General features: G+C 48.1%; 2 protein-coding genes, 1 non-coding gene and 1 pseudogene across 5 annotated transcripts in view; 2 read left to right on the forward strand and 2 right to left on the reverse strand.

Annotated features, from left to right (window-relative positions):
* CAND2 (cullin associated and neddylation dissociated 2 (putative)) overlaps positions 1 to 13,417 on the forward strand; it is a 35,658-nt gene extending 22,241 nt beyond the window's left edge. For all 3 annotated transcript variants that reach the window (XM_004443148.3, XM_087431545.1, XM_087431544.1), the window contains exons 12-15: positions 2,194 to 2,363; positions 5,927 to 6,091; positions 8,904 to 9,011; positions 11,199 to 13,417. In XM_004443148.3, coding sequence (XP_004443205.2) covers positions 2,194 to 2,363; positions 5,927 to 6,091; positions 8,904 to 9,011; positions 11,199 to 11,423 — 668 coding nt within the window. In that variant the 3' untranslated portion in view covers positions 11,424 to 13,417. The remainder of the gene's footprint in view (positions 1 to 2,193; positions 2,364 to 5,926; positions 6,092 to 8,903; positions 9,012 to 11,198) is intronic.
* LOC147917142 (poly(rC)-binding protein 2 pseudogene) lies at positions 3,987 to 5,194 on the forward strand (annotated as a pseudogene).
* On the reverse strand, positions 13,311 to 17,371 carry RPL32 (ribosomal protein L32). Its single transcript, XM_004443147.3, has 3 exons — positions 17,252 to 17,371; positions 16,445 to 16,626; positions 13,311 to 13,490 (listed from the first exon to the last, which is right to left on the reverse strand). The coding sequence occupies exons 1-3, from the start codon at positions 17,345 to 17,347 to the stop codon at positions 13,361 to 13,363; spliced, it is 408 nt and encodes a 135-aa protein (XP_004443204.2). The 5' UTR covers positions 17,348 to 17,371; the 3' UTR covers positions 13,311 to 13,360.
* A 51-nt stretch (positions 17,372 to 17,422) lies between these two features.
* LOC147917143 (small nucleolar RNA SNORA7) lies at positions 17,423 to 17,562 on the reverse strand. The gene has a single exon (XR_015552408.1). It is a non-coding gene; the product is annotated as a small nucleolar RNA SNORA7 (small nucleolar RNA).
* Between the last annotated feature and the right edge of the window lie 312 nt (positions 17,563 to 17,874).

The raw sequence follows: 17,874 nt of genomic DNA on the forward strand, positions 1-17,874 counted from the left end.
GTCACCATATAAATGCGCCCCTTCACCCCTTGTGCCCACCCCCCAACTCCCTTCCCCCTGGTAACCACAATACAGTTTTCTCTGTCCACGTGTTGGTTTATATTTCACATATGAGAGAGGTCATACAGTGTTTGTCTTTCTCTGTCTGGCATATTTCACTTAACATAATACCCTCCAGGTCCATCCATGTTATTGCAAATGGGACGATTTTGTCTTTTTTATGCCTGAGTAGCATTCCATTGTATATATATACCACATCTTCTTGATCCAGTCATCAGTCGAGGGACACTTAGGTTGCTTCCACTTCTTGGCTCTAGTGAATAATGCTGCAGTGAACATAGGGGTGCATAAGCCTCTTTGGATTGTTGATTTCAGGTTCGTTGGATAGATTCCCAGTAGTGGGATAGCTGGATCATAGGGTATTTCTATTTTTAATTCTTTGAGGAATCTCCATACTGTTTTCCATAGAGGCTGCACCAGTTTGCATTCCCACCAGCAGTGAATGAGGGTTCCCTTTTCTCCACAGCCTCTCCAACATTTGTTATTTTTTGTCTTGGTGATTATAGCCATTCTCACGGATGTAAGGTGATATCTGTGAATAAGTATTTTTCAGTCTATCAAAATATCCTCTTCCTGATCAAATTTTTGCCCACTGTGTTTTGCGTCCACGGTGGATTCTTGCCTGAATCAATGATTACTGACAGTTGCCAAATGGCAGCTTTCTAATTCCAGCATTCCTTCCATATTTATTAGTTTGCATTTTATTCTCAGGAAGAACTTTTCCTTCTCCCGCATTTATTTCTTTATTTACTTATTTATATCATTATAGACTCACGGATTCCTATTTCATTCAGTGGGTTATAATCTATTACTGTCTTTGTTATTTTGATTCTCAGGATTGTCTCATATTTAGCCAGCAGGAGCCCTTCATTCTAGTTCCTGTGTTCTGTTGACATGTTTCCATCATTCTTTGAGCATATCCTTACTTTTTGGCACAATAAGATGCTCCAGACTTATCTTGAACCTTTCCTGCCCCAGCCCTGAAATCAGCCGTTTCTCTAAGCAGCCCTTATTCCTTTTAGTGGAGAATGGCATTTAGAATCCAAGATCTGGACACTGGGTGTACTTGTTGCTGCTGGGGTGCCATTGCTTCTAGGCCCTCTCAGCAGACAGACCCAGGCACTGCATGTAGGTACGAATGTATTTACACAGGCAGACACACATATGTAATGTATTTATATATACATACGTTCATTCACATCAATTTCTTTTTTTCTATCTGTCATTCTTTCTTTCTGGCTGTCTTGAAACCATGTGTTCATAGCTACCTCCTATTCCAGTCCAGTCCTACAGGGTTCATTCTAGCTTCTCCCTTTCCATATACGCTTCTTTTAGCAGTGAGACACCCAACTCCTGTTATCTCCAAGATATTTATTTGCTTAATCCTGGAGTACCCAGAAAGTAGTCTGAGAATTGCTAACCCTTATCTGCAAAAAATCAATCTTTGTTTATAGTTCTTTTGTCTTTAGCCTGAGGGCATCTAGTCAAAATACTGGGGAAGTTACTTGGTTGGTTGTTTTCTCCTTCATAACCTGGGTGGTTATATTAATCATTTGAAATACAGTTAGTTTTCTTTAGAGATCGCTCTCATTTTTTATTTTATTTGTTTATTGAGTATATGAAACATTAACATTGTTATTCAGAAGTCTAAATTACACAAAAAAGTATGCTCAGAGAAGTGCTGTGTGACTTTGTGTAAGTTTCTTCACCTCTCTGATCTTCAGGAGCCTCATCTGTAATAATATCAAGTTAACATTTAGAGGGTCCTCACTCTGTGCCAGGCACTCCGCCATGTGCTTTGTAGACATTACCACGTTTTTAATCCTAAAAACAGTCCTACAGTGTAGATACTGTTATTACCCCAGTTTACAGATGAGGACATTGAGGCTGTCCAAGGTCCCACAGTTAGGGAGTGGTAGAGTCTGGATTTCAGCCCAGGCCAGATTTGAGTCCGCATTCTTATCTGGACTTTGAAAGCTTGTTGTGCCTGGCACAGAGTTGATGCTCGGAACATGTTCACCGCATCCAGCCGGGTCTGCACAGCTCACATTAAGCCGATAACTGGGTGGGAGGTCGAGGTGGTTTGTGTTTTGGCTCTGCTGTCCCTCACACCCCCTCTCATCTTTCTGCCAGGAGAGTTCATGGAGAGCCTGCGGGACCCAGACCTGAATGTGCGCCGAGCCACTCTGGCTTTCTTCAACTCGGCCGTGCACAACAAGCCCTCGCTGGTCCGTGACCTGCTGGATGACATCCTGCCCCTACTCTACCAGGAGACGAAGATCCGCCGGGACCTCATCCGAGAGGTGAGGCCAGTGGGGACAGAGCCGGAGCCCTCAGGCCTGTTGGGTGGGGCTGTGGCGAGGATTAGGGTCAAGCTCCTCAGAGCAGGCGCGGGGGCCACATGGCCTGGGTCAAGTCTGGCCCCTTCACTTCCCAGCTGTGTGACTGTAAAGGGAAAACCCCAGTCTTCCACCTTCTGTGTAGGAAAAAAGCCCAGTTCTTTCCAGTGTGTTTCCTTTACCTTTACAGAGAACACATCCCACAAGACTGCCCCCGACCTTCAGATGTCAATTGCAAGCCCAGGTTGTTACCTGTGCTTCTGGCCAGCTGGCTATAGATCAGAGGTTCCAATGACCCCCTCCTTGGGTTTGACTAATTTGCTAGAGTGGCTCACAAAACTCAGAGAAACACTTACTTACTTTTACTAGTTTGTTAAAGGATGTGATCAAGGACACAGATGAACAGCCAGATGGAGAGATACACAGTGGGGAGGTCTGGGAGGGTCCTGAGTGCAGGAGCTCCTGTCCTGATGGAGTTGGGGTGCATCACCCTCGCCGTGTGGATGTGTTCACCAACCTGGAAGCGCTCCGAACCCCATGCCCTTGGGATTTTATGGAGGCTTCCTCACATAGGCATGATCAAGGTGGGGCTGAAAATGCCAAGCTTCTAATCATGGCTTGGTCTTTCTGGTGACCAGCCCCCATCCAGGAGCCCGCCCAGAGTCGCCTCAACAGAACAAAAGCTTCTCCTAGTGCTCCTATCACGTGGGCATTAACAAGAGTTTTAGGAGCCCTGAGCCAGGAACCAGGGGCAGAGACCAATATATTTATTTTCTGTTAGTTCACAGTGACCCCGGCCAGGGCAGCCTGATCTGCTCTGAGTCTGTTTCTCCTCACACGTTCACATCACAGGGTTTTGAGAAGATCTAAAGAGTTAAATCTCGCAAGTGCTCGGAACTGCAGAACTGCACACAGTCAGCACTCGGTAATGGTGGCTCGCTTGTCACTCAGCACTCAGCAGGTGTCCATGGGGCGCCAGCCCTGGGTCCGGGTGCCAGGACTCAGAGCTGGACCAGTTATGGTTTCTGCCACCAGGGAGCTCAGGGCCTCCTGAAGGAGAGAGACGCCCACTCTGCTGATTATTTAACTTATTCAGAGCCCACTTGGTGCAGTAAGGATTTAAGGGGCAGAGCAGAGATTAAAAGTGATTTAATAGCTAAGTTATCGCACGATGTAATGAAAAGGTCTGAACCACCTGGTGTCAGTGGTTCCTAACCCCTCTGTTTAGAGGGGTTAGGAAAGTTTCCCAAAAAACAGGGCATTTGAGCTGGGCTTTGAGGGGTGAGAAAGAGTTTACCATTAAGAGCAGAGCCTCGCCCAGCCCAGCAGCCGGAGCAGCCACACCCTGTGCCCTCTCCCACCCACCCCGGCTCTCTTTCTCCCTTCCTCCTCCTCCTCCCCCAGGCCCCTCTTCCTCCTCCACCCACCGCTGGCGGGCTGGGGGTCCCCCCTCACCTTCCTGCCCCCTGTTGTTCCACCCCCAGCCTCCCACCCTTCCCTTCCCGCCCGCTCCCCTTTCCCCCTCAGTGGCCTCATGCCTGCAGTTTTTGGCTTTCACTCCACCAGTGACCAAAGACTTAACCACTTGAAGTCCAGCTCCCCAGAACACTGCTCGACATGGACACCAGTGTGATTGAGGTGGATTAAGTGTCACTCACCATCCGGCTACTTATGCCTGGAAAGGAAGTTGGCAGTATCATCAGAAAGGAAGGACAATCAGTTAAGAAGATGTGCAAGGAGAGCGGTGCACGTATTAACATCTCAGAAGGGAATTGTCCCGAGAGAATTATTACTTTGGCTGGGCCCACTAATGCCATCTTCAAAGCCTTTGCTGTGATCCTTGACAAACTGGAAGAGGACATCAGCAGCACTATGACCAATAGCACAGGTGCCAGTAGACCCCCAGTCACCCTGAGGCTGGTGGTCCCTGCTAGTCAGTGTGGCTCCCTCACTGGGAAAGGTGGTTGCAAGATCAAGGAAATACGAGCAAGTACTGGGGCTCAGGTCCAGGTGGCAGGGGGTATGCTCCCCAACTCAGCTGAGCGGGCCATCACTGTTGCTGGGATTCCACAGTCCATCACTGAGTGTGTGAAACAGATCTGCGTGGTCATGTTGGAGTCCCCCCGAGGGGCATGACTGTCCCTTACTAGCCCAAGCCGTCCAGTTCTCCGTCATCTTTGCAGGTGGTCAGGACAGGTACAGCAACAGGCAGTGACAGCACGAGCTTTCCCCACACCACTCCGTCCGTGTGCCTCAGCCCTGACCTGGAGGGACCTCTAGAGGCCTTTACCATTCAAGGACAGTATGCCATTCCACAGCCAGATTTGACCAAGCTGCACCGGTTGGCAGTGCAACAGCCTCCTTTTCCCATGACGCATGGCAACACCGGATTCAGTGGCATTGACTCCAGCTCTCCAGGGGTGAAAGGCTGTTGGGGTTTGGATGCATCTGCTCAGACTACTTCTCATGAACTTACCATTTCAAACGATGTGATGAGCTGCATAATCGGGCGTCAAGGTGCCACAATCGATGAGATCCGTCGGTGTCTGGGGTGCAAATCAAATTGCGAACGCGTTGGAAGGACCTACTGATGAGTGGGTTACCATCACTGGATCTGCTGCCGGCATTAGTCTGGCACAGTATCTAATCAATGTCAGGCTGTCCTGGGAGACGGGCGGCATGGGGAGCAGCCAGAACCATGCAGGTCATCCATTGTCCCTTTCTGCTGTTCATCACCGCCCATGATCTATCTGTGTAGTTTCTGAACAGTCAGCGATGCCAGGTTTTAAATAGTTTGTAAATTTTCAGTTTCTACACACTTGATCATCTACTTGTGATTTTTTTTAAAGAAAGTGTTTTAATTCCTTTCTCTGCTCAGCTGTCAATGCTGAGATCCATATTTAGTTTTATAAGCTTCTCCGTTTTTTTTTGGCTCATGAAATTTGTTTTTTCTGTTTGTCATGGAAATGTAAGAGTGGAATATCAATACATTTCGGTTTAGTTCTGTAATTTCAGGAACTTTGAAAAAGATTAAAAGATGGACTGGACCTTTTTCTTTGTGAATAGAAAAAAAAAGAAAAAGAAAGAGCAGAGCCTCATGGCTTCCGAGAGACCTGGGTTTTTAATTCTGGTTCAGCTGCTTACTAGCTGTGTGTCCTCGGGCAAGTTAATTAACCTCTCTGAGCCTTAGTTTCCTCATATGTTGAATGGGGCTAATAGTAGCACTGTCTTCCTAGGGCTGTTGTGATGCTTGTGTACAATGTCATCTGTCAAGCACTCAGTACAATGCCTAGCACATCATAACTGCTCAGTAGATTATGATAGTAATTGTTGTTACTGCCGTTACCATTTGGTGGAAAGGGCATTGCAGGCTGAGCAAAGGCGTGGAGATTCAGTGTATGAGGCATGATTTGGGGGTGGGACACAGGACTGAACAACAGGCGTGGGGTGTGCAGCAGGAACTAGGAGAGGTCTTCCTACACCCTGGGTCACATCCCCCAACCTTTCGTCATCGTTCCTTCCTGCAGGTGGAGATGGGACCCTTCAAGCACACAGTGGACGATGGGTTGGACGTGCGGAAGGCGGCCTTCGAATGCATGTACTCGCTGCTCGAGAGCTGCCTGGGCCAGCTGGACATCTGCGAGTTCCTGAACCACGTGGAAGATGGCCTGAAGGACCACTACGATATCCGGGTAGGACGATCCCCTGCCGGACCCACACCCACCCTGCACCAAGCGGACAGCCAGGCGCCCCGGGCCCATTGCTTGTTTTTCCACCACTCCCTACCCCAGGCACCCCCGTGAAAATAGCTGCTTTGTTCTTTTCCGATAAGAAAAAGAACCCACACCTCAAACACCTTTGGTGGGTGTCTACACTGGGCAAGCTGTTTGGAGCATGGTTTGGAAATAAGCAGAAAAATTTAGAAATCTCAGACACAGCCGTTGACCCAGCAATTCTGTCTCCTCTGGACTGATCCCTAAACACGTGCTCGGAGTTTTATGTTCAAGATTGTTCATCACAGCTCTCTGGGGGTTGGGAAAAGCTGGCAGTTACCTAAACGTCCACTCACTGGGAGCGGGCTCAGTAGACGGGGTGCCTCCAGTCATGGAATTCTAGCAGTGTTAAAAAGAGTCAGCTGGACCTCTGTGTACTGATGTGAAAGATGGCCAAGACCCACTGTTGGGTGATAAAAGCGAGTTGCAGAAGTTTGCGCCATTTTATTATTACCCATGTGAGTTAGGCAGGGGCTGGCAGGGAAGGGGGAGACAGATTTCACTTTATATCTTTCTGTAGCTTTAAAAAATATATACAATGAGCATGAATCACTTTTATAATGAAAAACCAATGTAAAATAACCAAAGTAATACATGCTTGTTTTAAAAGATTTAGACATATAAAAGCAAATAAAGAAGCGAGTAATAATCATGCAAAAACTCCACTCCACCTGGAGAGGACCACTGTTGTAAATCTCAGTATGTTTCCTGGGATGATGCACAAAAAACCATTCATTAATTTACTTAGCCAATATTTGGTGAGTGCCAACACACAGAGGGCAGCGTGACAGGCAGGGTCGCTGTTCTCAAAGCCGTGGAGATGGGTGTGTGGCGTGTATTTTACAGAAGTAAGAGCCCACCACGTATGGTACTTTGACTTTTAGCTTATGTTTACTGGATGTTGCTCTTTTATTGTCGATATGTATCAGTCCTCGCCCTCATGTTTCATGACCACAGGAATTACCACTTCCATTGAGCTCACTGTTACACACTTGGGTTGTTGACACATTTTCACTATTATAAACAACACTGCAGAGAACGCTCTGGTGCTTCACCGTGACACCTGGTGCTCTCAATGGGATCCTGAGCGAAAAGCCTGGTCCTTCTAGGCGTTTGGTGCCCATTGTCAGTGGGCCCCCAAAGGCCAGGCCTCCCCCAGCATTGCTGGAGAGTGGTGGGCACGCTCTGACGACTCTGGGCTCGAGCCCACGGAAGCCTTCCCTCCTGCATGTCTAGTCTTAGTTGTCTCTTCCTCACCTTTATTATTACTGTTTTAAACCGTTACTCCCTGCCACCCCCCCAGAAAGAGAAAGAAAGAATTATGCTTCCTGCTGTTCCAGCTCCAAGCTCTTGGTTTAAAGAGGGGTTAGGTTTTTCCAAAGTGTATGCCATGGAATACTAGTTCTTTGAGAACTAGTGGAAAATGCTGGGATTCACAGCATTAAGTGAGCGTCTCCAGGTGGGGGAAGGGTGCGCCATGGTTCTCCCATTTGGGCATGACTGGTGTTCGAGAGATGTCTCAGGGGGCTGGTGTCCCCAGAACGCAGTTCCGGGAGTTCTGGCTGGCCCAACCTGGGTGCCTCCGGTCACGGAGTGCCAGCAGCACTGAGAAGAGGGGCAGGATCCCTGCGCACTGACGTGAAAGCTAGCCAAGACCCACTGTCCAGTGAGAGAAGTGAGTTGTTTTCATGGGAAATTTTCCCACGCTCGAGCATGTCTTTCTACTCTTCTCGCCCACTCTGGCCACACGCCCCTCTTGCCCGCCCTCCAGGGAGCACAGGACAGAGCTGGGCGTCAGAGCAGCCTTTGGACCCGTGTCCAGGCCCTCTTTGCTGAAGAGGGTGGGTGTGACATCTATTGAGCACCGACACTTATCTTGTCAAGTCTTCACATTAACCCTTGGAGAGTGAGTCTGTGATGCCCAATTTACAGGGGAGAAACAGCGACCTGGCTGGTTCAGTCGCACACCCCAGGAGTGGAAGAGCCGCAGTCGTAACTTGTGATGGCTAATGCCGTGCTCTCTGCTGCTCTGGCCCCAGTGCTCCTCCTTTGCTGTGGGGCCTGGGGAGATCAGGGCAGAGTGCATAGCTGGTGGCGATGGGTAGGGCATGCATGTGGATTTCAGACAACTGTATCATTTTAGGGTCTTTACCATTTTCAACAGAGGGCACTGTTATTCTCCTGCAGGCTGAATCCAGGCCTGTAGACGTGTTTAGTTGGCTCACACAGTTGTTGTTGTTGTTTTTAATCAGGTGCCAACACTTAAAAACTGAGAGATTTTACATGAAAATCTGGGTTTCTTTTGAAAACAGTCCAATCCTGGCCACAGTCCCACCTAGCCACAACCGGCTGGAGCTAACTAGCCACTGTCTGGAGAGTGGACTACTTATTCCTTCCCAGTTCCCACCTGGCCCTCTTTTTCATGGACAGTATCTGCCTGGCCCTGTGGGCATCTGAGCTTGAGAACTGCCGCCTCCTGGTACCTCTCTTATCTGATCCTCGTCAGGACAGCCGAGTGTAGTTGGCATAGTAGGCCTTATCATGCACACTTTACAGATGCGAGAACTGAGGCCCAGAGAGGGCGAGACTCGGGCAGGGCCTTGCAGGAATCAGTGCTGAGTTTGGCACTGAGCTCTGGGTGTGGGTCCAGAGCCTCTGCTCTTCCCCGGGGCCTGCTGCTTTGGGTCTTGGGCCATTTTACCAAGAACTCTGTCTCCTTCCCCCTGGGCAGATGCTGACCTTCATCATGCTCGCTCGATTGGCTACCTTGTGTCCTGCGCCCGTCCTGCAGAGGGTGGACCGGCTCATTGAGCCACTCAGGGCCACCTGCACCGCCAAAGTAAGCCCCCTGCCCAGCCCTGGGTGCACCTGCTGGGTCCTCAGCAGACTGTTCATAGTTACCATTTACCAAGAACCTCCCGCGGTACAGGTGGTGTATGAAGTGCTTCATTTGATTATTAGCATCACCTTATAAAGTACTTCTTATTTTTACCATTGTACACACAGGGGAACGGAGGCTCAGAGAGGTTAAGTTATTGACCAAGGCTACACAGCTAGTAAATTGCAGAGCTGGGATTCAAACCCAGCTTTGTCTCTTTCTTTCATTCATTAAACATTTCCTGGGTGCCAGGCCTTGTGCAAGGTACTAAGGATGCAACATTGAACATGGTAGGCTCCCTCCTCTCACATCCTAATTGGGAAACTGAGTCAGACTCTTAGACAGATAGAAATCATCGATTGATTGACTGATGGATATAGGGCAGAGTTGCTGCTAGACTGGAGTGCCTCAAGGGTCAGGATCTGGGACGAAGGCCTCATGGAAAGCTGCAGTGTTGGGAACAGAGCCCGGCACACCCAGGGGGTACCCAGGAGATTCTTGCTGAATGAAAGAACTAATTTGGGTTTTGGAAGGGTGGGAATTAACCAAAAAGAGGGCAGAGTATTTTAGATTGGAGCTTAAAGAGGATACCTGTAGAGCAATGATTTTCAAGTAGCAAAACCTTTTCCAAAAAACTGAAATCTTATGTGGATGAAACAGATAAAATTAGTAATTTATTAATAGAAACCTGCCTTGTAAGTTTCCATTTTTAACATTTGCTTAGTATGAAGTTAATCAAAGAAAACAGTGGTTCTGCAGGGCCACCGAACTCTGGGCAGTCTCAGCGGCCAAATTGTCTCGTTTTCTTTGAACTGGACAGCGTGGAGAAAAGTGCCAGTCACAGGGAGGAGCTGCCAGTGGCACTGCAGAGTCAGGAGACCCCTTCACTCACTTTGATCTGAGGCCCACCCACACAAAAGCCAGTCAGTCTGGCTGCTGAGAGGATGCCGTGGTGATGAGAGCTTGTGACATCCACTTCCCCTCACCCACAATTCTGAAACCTACCAAGCTCTGGAAACCAAAAGCTTTTTAGTAACTTGTTTGGCAACAAAACTTGACTTGAACTAGCATGAGGCTGTTTATAACCTTTATTTCTCTCTTATTGTCATATTAATAATATTCTTAAATTTTTCATAAATTTAGTGGGGGAAATATTAATGTATTTGATTACAGGGTATTGTACCAGACCCATGTTATCTGTACAGTATCACTTTCCTAAAACCCCCCAAAATCCCAAATTCAAAAAGCACATCTGGCCCCAAGGGTTTCAGAGACAGGGTAATGGACCTGTATTAAGTCATTAACCCTCATGGTAACTCTGTGAAAAGGAGGCTCTTATTTATAGATGGGGAAGTGAGGCTCAAAGAAGTGACCACCTGAAGTCACAGCTCTACAGAGCAGAGCCATTCAAACCCAGGACTGTCCAACCCCAACGCCAAGTTCTTAACCACTAGACTCTTTATGGAAGAGCCTAAGTGTTGTCTGGGCCAAGTCGTGGAGGGCCTTGAGAGGCGAGCAGGAGGAATCTGGACTTTATTCCATAAGCAGTGGGGGGGGGGTTCCTGAGATTCTCTGAGTAAGTGGGAGAAGGTGGGGGATGGGGAAACAGAAAGCAGGCAAGGCAGTCTGGGGCGTTGATTCTCTAGCTGCCCTCTGCAGAACGGACTGCAGGGGCAGGGACTTGGGTGGGCGAAGAGGCCAGTAGAGCCAGTCACGGTAATCCATTCATGCAGTTAAGTCACATGGTACCAAGAGCCTGTGTGCAGCACAGTAGATAAAGCTAAGTTGATGCCCCCTGTCAGGACAAGGAGACAATTAACTGAACACTTTACAGCAATTGTCACCATCAACTTATTTATTAACGAAAATGGGCAATTTACATCAGCTGGTCAGAGGCCCCTTAGGTGACATGGGAGCTGATCTGAAGGACAGAGAACCACCCTCTGAGAAAAGGAGCCAGTGTAAAAGCCCAGAGGTGGAGGAAGCCTTCAGGAGGCTGGAACCACAGGAGCCCGAAGCAGGGGAGTGTGCGGTTTTAAGCTGGTGAGGATCACAGCTGGTCACGAGGAAACAAGGCCCAATGAGGAGGCTGTGGTACAAGGCCAGGTCAGTAAAGGATGGCTCGTTGTTCACTGTTTCTGGCTTTAGGTCAAAGCTGGTTCCGTGAAGCAGGAGTTTGAGAAGCAAGATGAACTGAAGCGTTCTGCGATGAGGGCAGTGGCCGCCCTGCTGACCATCCCTGAAGTGGGGAAAAGCCCCATCATGGCCGACTTTTCTTCTCAAATCCGATCCAACCCTGAACTCGCAGCCCTCTTCGAAAGCATCCAGGATTCTGCTTCAGCCCCCAGCACAGACTCAATGGAGCTCAGCTAGTCCTCCCCCAGTCCCCAGGTGGGCCCTTACTCAAGAGAAGGGGGCCTGCCCAAGTCTGAGGCCTCTACTTTTGCCCTTTCATCTCACTGGGGGCACTCTTGCTCCTGGTCGGGGTTTACAGTGTCTTCTCCAGGGACCCCAACTCAGGCCCCCAGCTCCGGAGCTACAAGGCTACCAGCAGTTGAGCCCTTTAACTCAGGACAGTCATTCAAACACAACACAGAGTTTCCATGACTCCCTCGAAGATGGATGTGTCTTTACACTGCCCTGGTCCCTTCAAACTGGGGAGGGCCTGCCGCACAACGTCCTAGGTAGTATTTAGAGATACTCCCGCGCTCACAGCTGCAGAGGGCTGGGAGGCAGCGTGCTGGCCTTCCTTCCCACTAGTAGCCCAGATTTACCACTCACACCACTCCAATTTCTTCACTTCACTTGATCTGATGTGCCAAAAATTAGTACTTTGGCTGGGCACCTTAAAAACTCAGATTCTGAGAATCATATTTTAGAATTCAAAATGCTTTATTTCTAATTGGCAGTGATGAATCGCAAGTACGGGTTTTTTGCAGGGGGAGGTGGGTGCGGCAGGGAATTAGATCTAATGTGTTTTCTTTCCTAATTTCAAAACTCTCATGTAGCAAACCGGCAAAGAGGAGAGCACAAAGACAAGTACAACCACCTTTCACGTCACCCCACGTAGGCATAACCAGTTGGTTGGTGTCCTTCTGAGGAAGGTTTTGAACATGTTGTTTCTAGTTTTTAGTATCGAGGACACAGAGATATTAAGCAACAGGCCAGAGAATTTTCTGTGCTATCCCAGGCTAATAAAGGAGAGATCCTAAATTGTCACTGTTTTCTCTGCACAATTCTTCTCCCCAATAGAGCACTATCAGTCTACCTCCCAAGTCAATTTACAGAAATCACAGAAATGACCAACAATTTACTCAACAACTGTTTCTGACTAGGTTTTGAACAGGTGGTCGTCAACCTATAAGAAAGACATGTGTCTACTGAACTAAGGGACCTAAGTCCCATCATGCCTAGCACACCAAGAAAACCATCAGTGTAGTATTTCTGCTCAGTTGACCAGGATGGTGAAAACAAAAACACCCGATAAGCATCGATTTTGTACTAAAGTACCACATGCTATACCCATGTGACCTATAGTGCCACTTAATACCATTTCTTGGAAAAGTGGTATCATAACCTTATCATTAAACTAGCTAAATTCTAGCTATTGTTGCTTAAGGTTTAGGGCTGTAGTTGAAAAGGGAGCTTGATTGTACCAATCAAGAGGCCCGTTACCATTACCATCAGTTAAGGATCCCACACCTTCAGAAACCATTCACTTCTGCCTGAAGCAGCAGGCTGGGGCAGGTCACAGGAGGGAGACTGGAAGACACTTTTAAGGCTGCTATTACGTAGTGGAGGGATTTGTGTGTCATCCTGTTGTATATTTTTGGATAGAAGCTATAGGGTGCTATTCTGGCACCAAATAAGCATTTAAGGGAGTAAGAAAAAATTCATCTCGATCCTTTCATGCACATGTTCTCAATCTTCACAAGAACCACAGAGGGTAACTGTGACCCAGCTTTACAAACTGAGGCTAAGAGTGACTACTTGCTCCGAGCTGCAAGGTCCTTTAATCAAGGGTCTCAGAACCTACCTTGGTCTGAGGGCCAAGTCTCCCCCCTTTTCCCCAGCCCCGACTGGAGCCAACCAAGGCTGGTGTGGACACCTGAGGTCTGCGCCCTGTGAAGGACTGAGTATCCTTTACCAACTCCTTCCAAATGGAAGATTCCACAGAGCATCAACAGGCAAAAGAACAGTCCCTGTGACAAGCTGTCAAAGTAAGAAACTGAAGAGTAAAACAAAGGGGGGAATGCCAGATGGCAGTTTTATGGTTTTATTAACACAAATACAATGTGCACGCGAGCTGTCTATTCATTTTCTTCGCTGCGCAGCCTGGCATTGGGATTGGTGACTCTGATGGCCAGCTGGGCTGCTCTTTCCACAATGGCTTTGCGGTTCTTGGAGGAGACGTTGTGAGCAATCTCAGCACAGTAAGATCTGGAAGAGAATCGGTGAGTGGGTAAGGAGCAAGCCAGCCTGGGAATACACAACACTGGGAAGGCAATGGCTTTGGTCCCTTCACCTCCAGAGCCACAGTACTGAGCAAAGAGGGTGCTGGTAAATGGCTGCTGAACGAGACCTGCACGCCCCAAATCAGCACTCCCCTAATTCCATGGTACTGGCAGTAAGACTCTCGAGGTGTTCCCTGGTAGTGACAAAAAGCACTCTCATTGTCCTCCTCATCTAATCCTCGTAGCAGCCTTGTAATCCAGGTATTGCCTCCATTTTACAGACAAGGAAACCAAGGCCCACAAAGGTGGAAGTGAATTCCCAAGTCACACATTAAGTAAGAGACAGGGTCAGGAGAGCTCAGCCCAGCTCCAGGTTCAAAGGTTCTCCTGCCCTCAGTCCTTCTGGCCAAGCTGCCCAGCTCAGGGCAGTCTCAGGAGCTTGGACTTGCCCATGAAAAGTTTTGGAACTCTGCAAAGCAGTCAAGAGCTGAACCCAACAATTTGAGCCAAGGGCTCCCTGGCTCAGACCATAAACATTTTACTTGTTTGACTGCTGTGACAAAGTTCAAGTTGAGAAGTAACACTTGCCTAAAGTTACCCAGTGAGTGACAACACCTAACATGTCATGAGCACCTGTGTGCCAGATACCGTTCTAACTCACGCATTACTCACAGCTACACGTGCCCCAGTTTGATAACAAAGTGGCCTAATGGGCACATTTCAGGAAGGAGAATTTATGAAGCCACCAACAGTGGATTAAGAAAAGACACTCTACCCATGGACGAATTTCATCAAAGAAGAGACTGTAAGGAGTAATTAAATGAGGCAGTGGGCATATACACAGTTCTTTTCAAGAGCTCTGTAGGAAAACATCTTAACAGCGAGACAAGCAAATCCAGACAAAGAATTTTCTTGTTGTACATGAAGTCCTTTCAACCTCAAAGTAGCTAAATTTTAAAATGTTCCCCAAATCTTTGTTTTCAAGATTTAAGTGGTATTTTCAAAAACTCCTCAGGTCCTTGTCCGTAGGTGTATTTAATAATCACGATCACACTGCACATACCACTTTAAATACTTAAATACATATCATTTTAAATACCCTGTTGGGCATTTTCCATACATGACAATTATTATTATTTTTTTGGGTGTGTGAGGAAGATCAGCCCTGAGCTAACATCTGTTGCCAATCCTCCTCTTTTTGCTGAGGAAGATCTGCCCTGAGCTAACATCCGTGCCCATCTTCCTCTGCTTTATATGGGACGCCGCTGCAGCATGACTTGACAAGCAGTGCATCAATGTGTGCCCGGGACCCGAACCTGCGAACCCTGGGCCACCAAAGCAGAGTGCGCGCTTAACCGCTTGTGCCACCGGGCTGGCCCCAACATTTGTAATGTATGCATAACAGTCCACCCAGTGCTTGTACTCCCACCATTCACCAATATTTTCAATTGTTCAGTTACTGCTACAATGATCAGCTTATAAAGTTCCCCTGCTTTTCAATCATTTAAGGATAAATGCCACAAAATGGAACTTGTGGATTAAAGATCATCGATTCAGAGTATTTCTATGGCTCTTGGCAGATACAAACTGCCAAGCTGCTGCTACTAAAAAAGAGTATCTTTATGGCATCAGCAACATCTGCACTGTAATCATCTTGCTACACGACAGGCATTAAATTGCATCTTTCTGTCATAATTCTCTATCAACCTGCTTCTTGCTGTTTGGGCAACCACCATTAATCCCTACACTACTCTTTTCTAAAGCAAATTTCCAGTGTTTCAACACCTGGTTAAACTTCCAACCTAGAAACTCAACCACGAGTGAGAATAATGGTTTTGCTCATTTTTATTACTTGTGTCTACAATCACTATAGATAAAAGGTCTCTGTAAACATGCACGCACTCAGATGTTACCAGTAAGTCACCCTCTCTCCACATCCTTTCTGATTTAGGACAATCCAGGTTTTTAGCTTCTCTTTCACAGGAAGAGAAGAAAATAAACTGTCCTCTGCTGAACCAAAAAATACCATTCCCTCCAATCTAGAGTCAAGGTGTCTAAATCTCTTCCCTTGAGAAATCTTTTCTCATCCTACTGCTCCACTTTTGGCCTAAGCAGACCCAAAAAGTCTCACACACACAGCTCACCAAGTGTCTAACTTTCTCAAAACACTTGCAAGTAACACTGTGAACGCTCCATGCATCTCTACAACTTTGTGTAGGCCGTCCTCTCTGCCTGCAAACAAAGTCCTCCTCCTCTCCTCCGCCTCAGATCACACTGAGCCCTACATCAGGCAGCAACTCGTCTATTCCTGCGCATTTTTTTTTTGTCAGGAAGATCAGCCCTGAGCCAACATCCATGCTAATCCTCCTCCTTTTCTTTCCCCCCCCACAGCCCCAGTAGATAGTTGTCTGTCATAGTTGCACATCCTTCTACTTGCTGTATGTGGGACGCAGCCTCAGCATGGCTGGAGAAGCGGTGAGTCAGTGCGCACCCGGGATCCGAACCCAGGCCACCAGTAGCGGAGCGCGCGCACTTAACCGCTAAGCCATGGGGCCGGCCCTCTTGCAGCATTCTGAAGATACCCGTGGCTCCGGCGTGGAGTGCCCCTTAGCTCTGGGGCGATGTTTGTTCTCTCCACTGCCTCCCGCATAAATAAAGCAAGCTCTCGAAATGACTGCCAGCACGACACTGTGGTGTTCGTAGTGTCAAGCAAAGTCCTTCTCTTTCCAGGTCTTGGATGTCTACACTTCTCAGGACAAGTTGTCTGGCTCCGCCCCCTCCAGCAAAAGAAGCATTGTGAAGTCCCCAACAAGCATTCTCGAAGCTCCTGGGAGAATATGCAACTCCTCTAAGTGCATTCTAAAAGGTCTAGAACCCCTGCCAAAACTGCTCACAGAGATGTAGACTTCTGACACCTGAACCCAGTGGGACCCAACTCACTTGTTGCACATCAGCAGCACTTCCAGCTCCTTGACGTTGTGGACTAGGAACTTCCGGAAGCCGCTGGGCAGCATGTGCTTTGTTTTCTTGTTGCTCCCATAACCAACGTTGGGCATCAAGATCTGGCCCTTGAATCTTCTGCGCACCCTATTGTCAATGCCTCTGGGTTTCCGCCAGTTACGCTGAAAGAAAACACAGGAAGGTCAGGGTCTGCATGGACTGCCAACTCTTCCCTTTGGAGGAAAAACGGGACCAAATGAAAAGGAAACATGGCAAACAGTAGCTGTCCTTGGGTAACAGAGTTTCACTACTTCTTTATATATTTTGGTGGAAAAAGATGAGGCTCCTACATCTGACCACCAGGAATATAGACCCCCATCCACTCCTCCTAAGCAAAGGAAAAGCAGACTACATACCAATGCGACGTGAGGGGACTGTGTATACAGTGAGATGAAGAGCGTGGGCTTTGATACTGCACTCAAGACCTAAGTCTGCTCATCTACGAAATAAGGATTATCTACCTCTCATACTGTCACGAGGCCACCTGAAATATGATACAAGTACAAGCCTCTAGACACCTCAGAACAGCCAAGTGTCCCTCGTCATTTAAATTTGAGTTTACACATCAAAAGACGGAGTGGCAGGAAGGCACACTCAGGGAGACCCGGGTTTCTGCCCAGTGCTCTTCCAGCACCAGCCCGGTTCATCTGCCGACAGTAACCTTCCCACTAGACGTCAGAAACCCAACAGCCCATTGAAGAACCCCTTCTTCACCCCAACACACACTTCCATCCCAGGGCCATATACCTTAATTTTGACATATCGGTCTGACTGGTGCCGAATGAACTTCTTGGTCCTCTTTTTGACGATCTTGGGCTTCACCAGGGGTCTGAGGGCAGCCATGATGCCTTCAAGAAAGAGGCAGAGACTGTGTCCAATTAGAGCCCTGGAAGGAGGCCTTCTTGCCCAGGACTTGAACATTGTTGCAGAGTGTCTTCCAATCACCAGCTACTGAGACAGCTGGGAATGGAATGGGTCCCTCTGCCAGGCTTGCTTTCCCTCCCGTCTCCGAAGCTGGCAGAGTACTAGCCACTCTCCAGACGCGATCCTGGGAGGTGAGGGGTCACCTCACCCACTCAAAGCCAAGAAGGAACGCCAAGAGCCGACCTAAAACGTTCTCAGCTTAACAGGGGCAGCAGATGCCACTCCACAAAGTGTCCCACCCCCCAGATGGTCGCATTTCCTTTTAGTTATGCAGGCCTTGGGGAATTTACGTGAACCCGAGTCCGGTTTCTCACTTGTAAAATGAGATATTGCACACTGAATGCTTGCAGTGCCCGGACCAAGAGGGTCAGTAAATAGAAACCTATCGTTCCCCCAGGTGCTGCTGCTCTGCAGTATGCTCAGACGCTATACAAAACCAGGATGTG

This window comes from Ceratotherium simum, chromosome 5, assembly GCF_057802395.1.
Source record: "Ceratotherium simum simum isolate JZ-2026a chromosome 5, ASM5780239v1, whole genome shotgun sequence".
NCBI classification, from domain to species: domain Eukaryota; kingdom Metazoa; phylum Chordata; class Mammalia; order Perissodactyla; family Rhinocerotidae; genus Ceratotherium; species Ceratotherium simum.